General features: G+C 38.5%; 1 protein-coding gene across 1 annotated transcript in view; it reads right to left on the bottom strand.

Annotated features, from left to right (window-relative positions):
- The window catches only part of LOC311227950 (exostosin-1), a gene marked incomplete at both ends in the record, with an annotated part of 687,742 nt that overhangs the window by 292,626 nt on the left and 379,280 nt on the right, over positions 1–15,836 (bottom strand). Inside the window, one exon of the mRNA XM_084313822.1 lies at positions 12,531–12,624. Within this exon, the coding sequence (XP_084169948.1) occupies positions 12,531–12,624 (94 nt within the window). The remainder of the gene's footprint in view (positions 1–12,530; positions 12,625–15,836) is intronic.

The raw sequence follows: 15,836 nt of genomic DNA, 5'->3' as shown, positions 1-15,836 counted from the left end.
ACGAAAACTTTAATTCAAACCCTTGAATTCATGCATTCATATCTAGCCGGTTAGACTACTGTAATGCACTTTTCACAGGTCTCCCTAAGAAATCCACGAGAATGAATGAATGAATGAAAACTTTATTTAACAGATTGCAGAATGGGTACAATACAGTACGGCTCAATACATACAATTGTTAAGGGGATGCAGACCTGAGAAAGACGTTTGTCTTGTTTCCATCAGGGTCCCCCATTTTCAATTCATATAGACATATATGACATACATGACATACAGATAGTCAGTACTGCTACATCTATACATTTATGACATACCAGATTTGCAAATACAGTACTGTTTGTGATACAGAAGGAGTCAAGAAAAGGGAGTATATACATTTGACGTAGAAACTGTACATTGGAGGTTGGGTGGGGGGGGTTGGGTACATTGGGATATTGACAACCATACTGGGTAATTTACATTGGAGGTGGTTGGGGGGGGGGGGGGGGGCGGGGGGCATACTGTATAAACAAGTAACACTGTACATTGAGGGGGGGGGGGGAGGAGACACTGTACAAACAAACAAACACAATTGTACATTGAACTATTGACAAAACCATACTAGGTAAATGACTGTACATTGGAGGGGGTTGGAATGATTGGGTTAGGATATTTACAGGGGCCAGTGTTGAATTGCAGTCTCCCGTAGGTGTCCCTTGAGAGAGGTTTTGAAAGTGGGTAGTGATCCACATTCCTTTACAGCTTTGGGTAGGGCGTTCCACATTGATGTGGCATAATTGCGAAACGTGTTTAGTCCCTTATTTGAGCCGAATCTGGGTTTGACATGATTTGTGGAGCTCCCTCTGGTGTTGTGATCGTGGTATTCACTGACCTTTGGGAAGTATTTTGACATGTACATGGGTACCTTGGTCGTGTAGTGTATCTTGTAGACCAGGCCCATTGCAAGTTGTTGTACTCTGTCGTCTACTCTAAGCCATCCTAGGTTGTCGAAGTGGGCAGGGGTGAGGTGGGTTCTAGGAGTAAGGTCAAGCAGTAGTCTGACCAGTTTGTTTTGAGATGTTTGTAATTTTGTTTTTAGCGCCTTTGAGGTGCTTTGGTACCATGAGGTGCAAGCATAGTCGTAGTACCCCTGAATGAGTGCTCCTGCCAGAGTCTTCAGGGTGTTCTTGTTTACCAGAGAGGAGATCCGGTACAAGAATCGAGTTCGTTGGTTGACTTTTTTTATTACATTGGATGCCATTTTGTCACAGGAGAGATTAGCCTCTAGGATGGACCCCAGGTAGGTAATTTCATCTTTCCTTGTGACAATATTGTCACCCACTGTAACTGAGAAGCCGTCGGTCTTGCTGAGTTTGTTATTTGAACCGAAGAGAATGGACTCTGTTTTGCCCATGTGTAATGATAGTTTGTTATCAGCGAGCCATATGCAGATTCTGCCTAGTTCCGAGCTGAGGGTTTTTTCAACCTGTAACTTGTTCTTGTCAGAGACCAGCAGGGCTGAGTCGTCCGCAAACAGGAACAAGTTGCAGTCACAAGCTGACGACATGTCATTTGCATAAATTAGGAACAGTAGCGGTCCTAGTATGCTTCCTTGTGGAACACCACAGCTCACTGTGAGGGGGGGGGATAGGGTACCGTTTACCTCCACCATCTGTTCCCTCCCCTCAAGGTAGGATTGCATCCAGCTCACTGATAGACTATCAAAACCAATTGCTTTTAGCTTGTCAATCAGAATGGAGTGATTGACCGTGTCAAAGGCCTTTTGTAGGTCCAGCATGACCATGCCGCAGTATTTGCCTGCGTCCACCTCTTGTTTGATGTGGTCATTCAAATAGAGAAGGCATGTGTCAGTGGAGTGGGATGTTCTGAAGCCAGATTGGAATTCGTAGATTAGATTTTTTTCCGCTAGGTACTTTTCGACCTGTTCGTAGACTATTTTTTCCATGACTTTCGAGATGGAGGTGAGAATAGAAACAGGGCGGTAGTTGCCTGGGTCTAATTTGCTGCCCTTTTTGTGCAGAGGGGTCACCCTCGCAATTTTGAAGTCCTTGGGGACGTGTCCCTGTTTTATGGAGAGGTTTATTATGTGTGTGATGATTGGTGTGATGGCGGCTGCTGAGTCTCTGAGGAATTTGGAGGGGATGTTGTCATGGCCAGTGGCCTTGTTAGGTTGGAGGGCGCTCAGTTTATTGAGTACCTCATCTGTTGTTACCGTTTCCAGCTTGAAGTCGTCCTTGCGGACCCCTAGGTTTTTGTAGAAAGCTACTATGTGTTCTACCCCATAAAGCCCTGAGTGGGAGGGTAGTTTGTTTACCAGTGTTGTGGCTATGTTTGTGAAGAAAATGTTTAAGTAATTGGCTACATCCAGCTTGTCTGTGATGAGCGTGTTGTCAGTTTTTATGTTTATGTTTGAGAATCTGGTTTTAAGTTTTTTACTGCATCCTAGTTGATTATTGAGTAATTTCCAAAGTTCACGTGGTTTGTTTTTGTTTTCCTCAGTTTTGTCATTGATGAAATTCTTTTTTGCAGTTTTGATCATGGAGTTTACGTCGTTTCTTAGTCTGTTTCTTTCTAGTTTGAGTTCAGTCACGTGGGCTTGGAGTTCACTGCTCGTGCTTTTAGTAAGCTTTGACTGACTTTTACGAAACTCAGAGCATTTTTTGTCTCTGGTTTTCATAGCGGCCAGTATTTCGGAGTGCATCCACGGCTCAGCGCGATTTTTTACCCTGGTGGTTCTTAGGGGGGCCATGTCGTTTAGTATTGCTGAGAATTTGGTTTTGAAACCAAGCCATGTTTCGTCAACCAGTGTACCATTGAGTTCATCTGACCAGTCCAGACTCTCCAGTTCAAGGTTGAAGGCCTCGCTAGAGTAGGTTTTGAGGTCTCTAGATGTGACTGTTTTGTGGCAGCCAGCCTTTTGTTTTAGTTTTTTTCGGGTACAGAATATCATATAATGATCACTTAACCCACATGCTATAACCCCTTTATTTGAGATCTTGGACTTGTCGGAGGTCAGAATGAGGTCAATGGTAGTCTGAGTTGATTCACATACACGTGTGGGTTGGGTGATTAGCTGGCTGAGGCCATGCAGATCACAAAACCTACTGAAGGCCTTGAAGACGGGTGCATCTTTTCGTTGCATATCCGTGTTCCAGTCTCCAATAAGAATTTTGTCTACATCCTCAACTCCAGCTAAACACCCATCCATTGTATCATAAAAGCCACTATGATCTGGCGGCCTGTAGACTGTGCCAACCAGTAGGGATTTCGCCCTTTCGAATAGGATTTCCACCCATACAGTTTCAATTGATTTATGATTCAGGTCATTTCTGTTGATGAATTTGGTGTCCTTGTGTATGTACATACAGACACCACCTCCATGTTTGTTCCTATCATTCCTGATTATTGAGTAGTTCTCTATCTCTATCTCTGGATCTTTTACAGAATCGTCGAGCTTAGTTTCTGAGAAGCACAGTATGTTTGCCTTACCATTTATGAATATTTGCTTGATTTCATCCAATTTGTTTTTTAAGCTGTTAATGTTAATGTGAAAAATGTTCAGTCCATTGGCGTTGGTTATTTCATTTATGTTGGCAGGTTCGAAGTATTGTCCGTTTGTAATCTGTTCCTCTGTGTTGTTGTGGGTGGGAAGGGGGGAGGGGGGCGAGATGTCAGCTCATCCAAAACTCTGCAGTCCGACTGCTAACCAAAACCAAAAAGAGAGAGCACAGGCTTCCTGTAACATTTAGAATTTACTTCAAGGTCCTTCTCTTTACATACAAAGCCCTAAATGGACAGCGACCTATAGCTACTGTACATTGCCAATACTCATAAATTACATGCCAGCAAGAACGCTGCGATCAACCACGGCCCCAAAACTATCGAACAAACTGCCCAAAAACCAAAAAAAGCCAACTCGCTAAATATCTTCAACAGACAGCTTTCAGGGAGCCAACTCTTGAAATGTTAATATTTAGGATAATTTTAACCTGTTCCACTTGACGGGGTCGGTACCGACCCCTTTTGACCTTATTAAATATATGCATATTTTTATGAAGATGCAAAATAATTTGTGATTTTAAAATCAACCGTTTTCAAGTATTATCATCACTACTATGTCACAAATACATGTAGAATGTAAAACGTTAGGTTGGCAATAGTTTAGCAATAGGTTAAAAGTGTACTTATATCATTTTAAGTTTTCTATTTGCGATCGCCAATTTGACCCGGAACCGGAAATGGAAATGTTGAACCATGGGAATTGAAGCTTCTTTGCAGCCATTTTGTAGAGGAGATCGCTAGCTATCTGCCAGCATTGGAATTTATCCGATCTACACTTCCTGGCAAGTTCTATGGGGGTTCAAAGTTCAGTGTTCTGAATGAATTATGTCAATAATTGTTATGATTCGCGATAATAAGCTACAAAAGGTAACATTTTTGACAAATATTGAAACGCAGTCAGTTTCCCCACACTATTGTTACCATGTAGGAAGAATTAGATCTGAAATTAGTTTCAAAATGGTTACACTGTGGGGGAAATAAAATAGTACAGTCGATTACAGTAAATATCAGTATCTGTTATTATGCACGCCTGGTGATACTATATCCAAATTGAACTCGGCCATTTGAAAGATACTATATGTATATATATATAAATGTGCGAATTGGCTATAATAAGGTAATGTATAAGCATATATTCTATATTCTATAATAATATTTCAAATTGCATTGGTCCGGATGGGAGAATTCAGTACTGTATATACAGAACCTTCAGTTTGATCATCTTCCCTTTATTAATTTCCTTAGATCTTTTGTACACGTGATCTCAAGAGGGTACTTTTAAGTTTGGTCATTATTATCATGGTTTTATTCACTGTCAAAGATGAAAAGAAAAATCATAATTCATATTTTCCTTTGTTTCATCACAATTTAAGCAAGCCTAGTAATAGACACAATATTTCTGACACTGAGAATACATTCATTGAGGTCCATAGATGTTCCTAGATACCAAGAATATGCAAATAGCCCTTGTAGAAGTGGAGCAATATTCCATTTACCTAGGTATACATTTTATGCAGATTTTCACCTGGGGTGGAACATAAGAGTGCCCGGCATGTTGAAAGATACCTGTGACACTATAAAGATAATATAGACGTTTATGATAAAAATTGAAGTTTCTGAATTAAGAGTGCCCGGCATGTTGAAAGATACGTGTGACATTATAAAAAAAAGTGCAACAACAATATACAGGTTATTAACTAGTAAGAGTAGGATATGTACAGATATAGATATGGTATCTACAGATATGTAAAATGTCTATGTGCAGGTAAATACAGACCGGTGTGATACATATGTGGGGAGAATAAATATATTTATATGGTATACTGTTATGACGAAGACAGGTAGGTTCCAGTTGTGGAGTAATAAGTAGAGGCAGAGAGGTTGTTTACTCGTTAACGGTGGTTCTCTTTATTTGTAGAACGGTACACCTAGAGTAATAGCAACAGATAGTAAGACTGACGCAGGGCGTCTAGGAGAGAAGAATAATAATGATAACAATAAAGACAGCAACGTCCAGTGTCTGCAGTACCGCCGTGTACTCTGCAGGAGAATGAGAAGATCCGACAACTGGAAGTAGAGAGACAGGGGTTTAAGTAAGACCACATTCCAGACATACCAAGTGCACCAATGTGACAATCAGGAGACCCAAACAATAAGTGACAAGTGACAGGGAGACAAGTGACAGGAAAGCCAAGTGACAGGTGTCAGAATGGTGGGTGGTTCTCAGGCGGGGCTAGAGAACCCAAGCGTTACAGTATACAGCATTTGTACATGCTATCATGCAGAGCTATGGGTTATATGCAGGTGTATAACTTAAGTAAGTATATAGAGGGGTTATATTCAGGTATATTCAGACAAATATGTATATATGCAGTAAATATAAGCATATAAATGTAAATATAAATATGCAGTATATACAGTATATACTGTACATGCTATTATACAGAGTATATGGGTAGACTATAGTATGAGGTGGGTAGTTAAGATTATTATGATTACAGTGTAGGGCAGTTGTAGACAGTGAAAGCAGTAGGTAGGTATAAATTGAGTATAGGAGTCATACAGTATGGGTAGCAGAGCCTAGGGTGTAGGCAATGGAGTCAACGTTTTTATGGTGGTGAAAACCTAAAGAAGCTGTTCCTGAGTCTGCTTGATGTGGAGCGGAGGCTCTTTTAGTGTCTCCCGGAGGGGAGGAGGGCAAACAGTCCATGATTGGGATGAGAGGTGTCATTGACAATGCTGTGTGCTTACCTCAGACACTGTTTGTGATGGACAGACTCAATAGTAGGGAGTAATGTATCAGTGATGCGTTTGGCGGTTTTCACCACCCTCTGCAGTGCTATCCGGTCAGAGGCTGTGATGCAGTTGGTGAATATACTTTCTATGGCACACCGGTAAAAGTTAACCAGAATCTGCCTCCTCAGGAAGAAGAGGCGCTGGTGAGCCTTCTTGACCAGAGAGGTCCTCGGAGATGTGGACTCCCAGGACGTTTAAGCTGGAGACACGCTCAACCTCCGTCCCGTTGATGTGGACGGGGGCATGTGTGCTGGCTATATTCTTCCTGAAGTCCATGATGAGCTTCTTGGTTTTCGTGGACCACCAGGTGCTGGGTAACGCCAGGCGATGGGGAGCTAAATTTAGCCTAGCTCCCAGTCCTCCATACATACCCCTCTTCTGTATACGCTCACAGCGGGGGCAAGGGGTTCAGCCAGCCGGCCGTGCTGTGATGGCGCCGCCATCTTGGATATGCCCATACGTCACATACTCCCATGCTGAATGTCGTGTACCATGCATTGATCTCCTCAAGTCTTGATTATTACAATGTCCTCCTCACTGGTCTTCCATCCCACCTCCTCAATAAATGCTACTATGTATATTTACATTTCCATTTCCATTTAGTAATTTAGCTGACGCTTTTATCCAAAGCGACTTACAAGTTTACGGGTCTTGAGGGTGTATAGTTAGAGACCGTTGACCGGAGGTAGGCGGGAGCGGTTCCCTTTGCCGCACGGTATGCTAGGTCGAGGGCCTTGAAGCGGATTCGTGCAGCAATGGGGAGCCAGTGCAGGTCCCTAAGAAGTGGGGTGACAGGGGCCGACTTCGGTAGGTTTGAGATCAGGCGGGCCGCTGCGTTCTGAATGAGTTGAAGAGGCTTAGTGGCAGTGGCCGGGAGGCCAGCGAGCAGTGCGTTGCAGTAGTCGAGGCGGGAGATGACTGTTGATTGGACGAGGAGTTGGGTGGCTTCTTTTGTCAGGAAGGGGCGGATCATTCTGACGTTGCTCAAGAGGAATCGGCAGGTTCTGGTCGTCGCTGCGATGTGAGCAGAGAAGTTCAACTGGTCGTCAAGGACAACACCAAGGTTCTTGGCAGTCGGGAACGCAGTCACAGCTGCATTCTCGACTGCATATACTACTATGTACTATGCTACTATGCCTATATTACTACCTACTATGATACTATGTCTATACTATTATCTACCAGTGTTGGGCAGTAGCTAGCTACAAGTAGCGACGCTACATAGCTTAGCTACATCTCTCAGTAGCGTGATGGTAGCGTCGCTCCTTTTGAACCAAGTAGCATTCTATGTAGTGTAGGGTGACCAAACGTCCTCTTTTGCCCGGACATGTCCTCTTTTCACGCCCTGTCCGGGCCGTCCGGGGGGGGTTTATAAATTCATGAAAATGTCCGGCTTTCACGGACCGTTTGCATGTACTTAAATTGACTGGCGCATTGCACAGAATACTACGGTACTCTGTTGCGTGTGTGACGTAATCCCTGAGAAGCTTTATGGGTGGCTCTACAACTACGCTTGCACAAACAGAGGAAGAGGGGACATAGCGCACCGCAGCTCACATTCACAATGCCAAAGAATGTACTTTTACAGATGAACTGCAGAAGAAATTCCAAATGTACCGACCCGTCGAAACAAATGGGAGGCGGAGTGCACCGTGTGCAAAGCTTGCACATACACGTGTGTGTCCAATAAAGGTGCAGGCGATCTTAAAGCGCACATGGACATGTGCAAGTTGAGAGTTTGTCTGCAAAGTTGACAGACTTCTTTGTTAAACCCGGGAAAACAGAGGATGCTGTAAAGTAAATGCAGCAGAGGGGCATTTGCATTTCATACTGTGAAACATCACAATCTATGGATTGCACAAGTGCCTTGCTAAAAAAGGCATTTCCAGACTCTGACACTGCTAAAAAGTTCAGTAGTGCGCTCGCTAAATCCGAAGCCAATGATGTCGCACATGAAGCACTCAAATCAAATCCAGTACTGTGGTGTTTCTACAGACAGGAGTAACCACGGAGCAGTGAAAATATTCCCAATCATAATACAGTACTTTGACTGGAAGAGGGGTGGCATGCAAACAAAATGAATCGAGGTTAAATACACCAAATGAGACAGCAGAAATCATTGCACAATATCTCATTGAAACATGGCAAAAAAAACTATTTGTCTGAAAAAGACATTTGTTAACTGGATTTTCTATTTTCTATTATTTCATATATTTTGTTATTTATTTTTGTCCAGTAAGACTTGAAAAGAGCTATTATTTTGTTACAGGTTGATTTTTAAGTTATTATTGTGCCATTGAGATTTGTCAGATAATTCTAGGCATAATCAAGCATGCTGATTGTTGAGTAACTTTGGTTTGGTGTGTCTTTGGTTATAGAGAGATATTGTTGTGTTATATACAGTAAAATAATATAAATAATAATTGTATATCCATAGAGAGGAGGCATGCTTTAAATTTATTAAAACTAGGGCTGTCAGTTTATCGCGTTAATTAGATTAAATAATTACACAGCAAATTATCGCGTTATGAAAATTAACTCAAAATTAATTACCAAAGAAAAAAAAAATAAAATAACTGATTGACACTGTCAATCACACCATTCTGATTGACAAGCTAAAAGCAATTGGTTTTGATAGATGGTGGAGGTAAATGATGGTGGAGGTAAATGGTACCCTATCCCCCCCCCTCACAGTAAGCTGTGGTGTTCCACAAGGAAGCATACTAGGTCCGCTACTGTTCCTAATTTATGCAAATGACATGTCGTCAGCTTGTGACTGCAACTTGTTCCTGTTTGCGGACGACTCAGCCCTGCTGGTCTCTGACAAGAACAAGTTACAGGTTGAAAAAACCCTCAGCTCAGAACTAGGCAAAATCTGCATATGGCTCGCTGATAACAAACTATAATTACACATGGGCAAAACAGAGTCCATTCTCTTCGGTTCAAATAACAAACTCAGCAAGACCGACGGCTTCTCAGTTACAGTGGGTGACAATATTGTCACAAGGAAAGAAGATATTACCTACCTGGGTTCCATCCTAGAGGCAAATCTTTCCTGTGACAAAATGGCATCCAATGTAATAAAAAAAAGTCAACCAACGAACTCGATTCTTGTACCGGATCTCCTCACTGGTAAACAAGAATACCCTGAAGACTCTAGCAGGAGCACTCATTCAAGGGTACTACGACTATGCTTGCACCTCATGGTACCAAAGCACCTCAAAGGCGCTAAAAACAAAATTACAAACATCTCAAAACAAACTGGTCAGACTACTGCTTGACCTTACTCCTAGAACCCACCTCACCCCTGCCCACTTTGACAACCTAGGATGGCTTAGAGTAGACGACAGAGTACAGCAACTTGCAATGGGCCTGGTCTACAAGATACACTACACGACCAAGGTACCCATGTACATGTCAAAATACTTCCCAAAGGTCAGTGAATACCACAATCACAACACCAGAGGGAGCTCCACAAATCATTAAACCCAGATTCGGCTCAAACAAGTGACTAAACACGTTTCGCAATTATGCCACATCAATGTGGAACGCCCTACCCAAAGCTGTAAAGGAATGTGAATCACTACCCACTTTCAAAAACACTCTCAAAAAACACCTAAGGGAGACTGCAACTCGAAACTGGCCCCTGTAAATGTCCGAACACAACCCCCTCCAATGTACAGTAAATTACCAAGTATGGTCTTGTCAATAATCCAATGTACAGTTTTGTTTGTACAGTTGTACAGTGTCCCCCACCCATCCCTCCTACCCAACCTCCCCCCCACTCCTACCCAACCCCCCCCCCCCCCACCCAACAACCTCCAATGTACAGACCCCCCCCACCCCCACCTACCCAATCCAATGTACAGTTTCTACGTCAAATGTATATACTCTTTTTTCTGGACTCTTTTTGCATCACAAACAGTACTGTAATTGCAAATCTGGTATGTCATAAATGTATAGATGCAGCAGTACTGTCTATCTGTATGTCATATATGTTACGATGAATTGAAAATGGGGGACCCTGATGTAAACAAGACGAAAGTCTTTCTCTGGTCTGCATCCCCTTAACAATTGTATGTATTGAGCTGTACTGTACTGTACCCATTCTGCAATCTGTTAATAAAGTTTTCAATCAATCAATCAATCAGAGGTAGGATTGGGTGGGTTATGGCCAAGGCTCCGCAAACCAGGTAAGTAAAAAGCAGTCCGCGGCGCGGCACAGTGTTTACTGTGTCAGGCAAAAACAAAGCTGCTCTCAACTTCCCACACGCCCAGCACTAATTTGAGAAAACACATCAGTTGAGCTGATGAAACGCTTTACATAACCATTGTCAACTGTTCCCAAACAGCACACAAGTCAGTGCACTTTTTTTGTCAACAGCTAACTAACAGATAGCTGCTATCATGTTTCACTGTAGGCAGAAAATGAACAATATTATGGGGGTGGGGAAAAGAAAAGGCAAACGTTATTGTCATTTTGCTACTGTGGTTTGAGTTGAAACAGTAGTTTATCCTGTGCTGAAAAGTCTCCATTCCAATAGAGATATATATATATTTTGGTGTTTATTTGATTATTGTTTCACTGCCTTTCATTTATTACGTTTCCACAGTTTTTTCCTCATACTTTATTAACATTTTGTACATGGTACTGCAAGGTACATTAATACAAGTACATGTTAACCCTTTCTCTGCCACGCTTATATCCATTCTTATACCGTCCTCTGCCAGCTCTATTTGTCTATGGAGATGTTCCCCTTCTTTGCAGGGCTATAACTTTTTAAATTGTATTGCTAAATTGACATAACTATGGCCCATTCAACGTCTAGTATCTATCGTTTAGGATGTAGCAACGTTCTACTTTTTCATTCACATATTCATACTAAAATACGGTCTAAAGTATAAATATGTTTTTATTGTTTTCTGCAGCATTCTGCAGAACGTGAGTTATAGCCCTAAATACATATATTAGATCATCAAATGTAGTTTGATACCGATTGACGTCAGATAAAAAAATTCAATTGTACAAGGTCCTACACGTCATGCCTCATCATCTGCTGGTGACCGGAGGGGGGGGGGGGGGGGGGGGGGGTTAATAAGTCCGTGGCCGACGTTAAATCATTTATTTAGTATGGGTGATATGTTGATCGGAGCAGTGTGTACTGTATGTTTAATAATAATCGAACACGCTGAAACTCACCGCAGCTTCCTCGTAGCGTTGGCCGATCAGCGTGGAGCAGAAAGTTCGCTATTATGGGATGTTGATATATGCGATCCATTTCCAGGTTGTATAATACTATATACGTCCAAATCATGTTGTTTATCGAGTTATTGGCAACGGATCGCTATCCAGTGTATCAAGCTGGAGTCCCGCTAGCGATAGCGAGCGGCCGGACGAAATATGGGTGAGCACCACTTCCGGCGCGTCACTTCCGGTTTTGGCGATTTGCCGATCGGCCACCAGATGGTGGTCGATCTTGAACCGTTGGAGAGTTGAGAGGAGATCAACAGCAAGTCTCAAGTCTCCGTGGGTGAAATATGATTGCCATGACAGATTTTTGAAATATTGATCTCAAAGACGCTGTACGATGTCATTGGCAGATTACGCATGGCGAGGAATGACGTCTAAAGTCGTCCTTGGCGATTAAAGGGTAAGGATGACACAAAAAGCCAGACAGAGGGCTTGTTTCCAGTTTCAGTTTGTTTTATAATACACAATCAAACTGAGAATTTTTTGCCTGCCTATTTGTTTAGTGGAAACTTGATCATGAAGTAAAAAAGTTAAAGAAAAAAGTAGTGCCGATTTAGCTAGCTATTTTTGCCATGTTCTTGTAGTGTAGCTTGCTAAATTTTTCTGGGGATAGCTTCTGTTGTAGTTGAGCTATATTTAATCAAGAGTAACTTGTAGTGTAGCTTACTACATTTTCCAAGTAGCTTGCCCATCACTGCTATCTACTATGCTACTATGTCTATACTACTATCTACTATGATAATAATGTAATGGCTACTATCTGCTATGTTAACATGTCTATACTACTATCTACTATGTACTATGCTTCTATGCCTATACTACTATACTATGTACAAGTTACACATTGTTTGATGACCCTTAGCTGCCAGAGGTGAACCCCTCTTGCTGACACTTTGTAAGACGCTTTGGATAAAACACACACCTGCAGGGCTTCCAGGAAGCGGAAGGAACCCAGCCGTCGGCCCCGCGGCACCAGGCAGAAGCTGGAGTTGTGGAGGAGCTCTTGGTAGTCGAACCTACGGGCACACAACACAACACATTACTATAGGAATAATAACACATTACTATAGGAATAATAACACATTACTATAGGAATAATAAGACATTACTATAGGAATAATATAATAACACATTACTATAGGAATAATAATACATTACTATAGGAATAATAACACATTGCTATAGGAATAATAACACATTACTATAGGAATAATAACACATTACTATAGGAATAATAAGACATTACTATAGGAATAATATAATAACACATCACTATAGGAATAATAACACATTACTATAGGATTAATAACACATTACTATAGGAATAATATAATAACACATTACTATAGGAATAATAACACATTACTATAGAAATAATATAATAACACATTACTATAGGATTAATAACACATTACTATAGGATTAATATAATAACACATTACTATAGGAATAATAACACATTACTATAGAAATTATATAATAATACATTACTAGGAATAATAACACATTACTATAGGAATAATAACACATTACTATAGGATTAATAACACATTACTATAGGAATAATATAATACCACATTACTGTAGGAATAATAACACATTACTAGGAATAATAACACATTACTATAGGAATAATATAAAAACACATTACTATAGGATTAATAACACATTACTATAGGAATAATATAATAACACATTACTATAGGAATAATAACACATTACTATAGGATTAATAACACATTACTATAGGATTAATAACACATCGCTATAGGAATAATAACACATTACTATAGGATTAATATAATAACACATTACTATAGGAATAATACAATAACACATTACTATAGGAATAATAACACATTACTATAGGAATAATATAATAACACATTACTATAGGAATAATAACACATTACTATAGAAATAATATAATAACACATTACTATAGGAATAATAACACATTACTATAGGATTAATAACACATTACTATAGGAATAATAACACATTACTATAGGATTAATATAATAACACATTACTATAGGAATAATATAATAACACATTACTATAGGAATAATAACACATTACTATAGGAATAATATAATAACACATTACTATAGGAATAATAACACATTACTATAGAAATAATATAATAACACATTACTATAGGATTAATAACACATTACTATAGGATTAATATAATAACACATTACTATAGGAATAATAACACATTACTATAGAAATTATATAATAATACATTACTAGGAATAATAACACATTACTATAGGAATAATAACACATTACTATAGGATTAATAACACATTACTATAGGAATAATATAATAACACATTACTGTAGGAATAATAACACATTACTAGGAATAATAACACATTACTATAGGAATAATATAAAAACACATTACTATAGGATTAATAACACATTACTATAGGAATAATATAATAACACATTACTATAGGAATAATAACACATTACTATAGAAATAATATAATAACACATTACTATAGGATTAATAACACATTGCTATAGGATTAATAACACATTACTATAGGATTAATAACACATTACTATAGAAATAATATAATAACACATTACTATAGGAATAATAACACATTCTATAGGATTAATAACACATTACTATAGGATTAATAACACATTACTATAGGATTAATAACACATTACTATAGGATTAATAACACATTACTATAGGATTAATAACACATTACTATAGGATTAATAACACATCGATATATGATTAATATAATAACACATTACTATAGGATTAATAACACATTACTATAGGAATAATATAATAACACATTACTATAGGATTAATAACACATTACTATAGGATTAATAACACATTACTATAGGATTAATAACACATCGCTATAGGATTAATAACATTACTATAGGAATAATATAATAACACATTACTATAGGAATAATAACACATTACTATAGGATTAATACACATTACTATAGGAATAATAACACATTACTATAGGATTAATATAATAACACATTACTATAGGAATAATATAATAACACATTACTATAGGAATAATAACACATTACTATAGGAATAATATAATAACACATTACAATAGGAATAATAACACATTACTATAGAAATAATATAATAACACATTACTATAGGATTAATAACACATTACTATAGGAATAATATAATAACACATTACTATAGGAATAATAACACATTACTATAGAAATAATATAATAATACATTACTAGGAATAATAACACATTACTATAGGAATAATAACACATTACTATAGGATTAATAACACATTACTATAGGAATAATATAATAACACATTACTATAGGAATAATAACACATTACTAGGAATAATAACACATTACTATAGGAATAATATAATAACACATTACTATAGGATTAATAACACATTACTATAGGAATAATATAATAACACATTACTATAGGATTAATAACACATTGCTATAGGATTAATAACACATTACTATAGGATTAATAACACATTACTATAGAAATAATATAATAACACATTACTATAGGAATAATAACACATTACTATAGGATTAATAACACATTACTATAGGATTAATAACACATTACTATAGGATTAATAACTCATCATTATAGGAATAGTAACACATTACGATATGAATAATAATACATTACTATAGTAACACATCACTATAGGAATGGTAACATTATTATAGTAACAGTAACACATTACTATAGGCATAGTAATACATTATTATAGGAATAGTAACACATTACTACAGTATATAGTAGCTCATCACTTTATGAATAATAACACATTACTATAAGAATAATAACACATTACTATATGAATAATAACACATACCTTTATGAATATAACACATTACTTTATGAATAATAACACATTACTTTATGAATAATAACACATTACTATAGGAATAATAACACATCACTATAGGAATAGTAACACATTATGATAGTGTGGCAGACGTAGTTCTGGAGGGCCACTATATGGAAAATGGAGACAGAGAGAAATAATCATTGGAGTAGCTAAGGCGAAACCTGGCAGTGGAAGAAGGAGAGAAGTAAGTGAAGAGGAGAGATAGAGAGAAGAGGAGGATATTATTGTCTGTGTGACCCAATGCTGTGTTTGACTGTTTTTGGAAGGAGATCCCCGCTGCGTCCCCCGATTGTCTGAAAACCTG

This window comes from Notolepis coatsorum, assembly GCF_963971535.1.
Source record: "Notolepis coatsorum genome assembly, chromosome: 5".
Taxonomy (NCBI): Eukaryota; Metazoa; Chordata; class Actinopteri; order Aulopiformes; family Paralepididae; genus Notolepis; species Notolepis coatsorum.
Note: the sequence above shows the minus strand (reverse complement) of the source record. Positions and strands in the feature narration are given on the sequence as shown.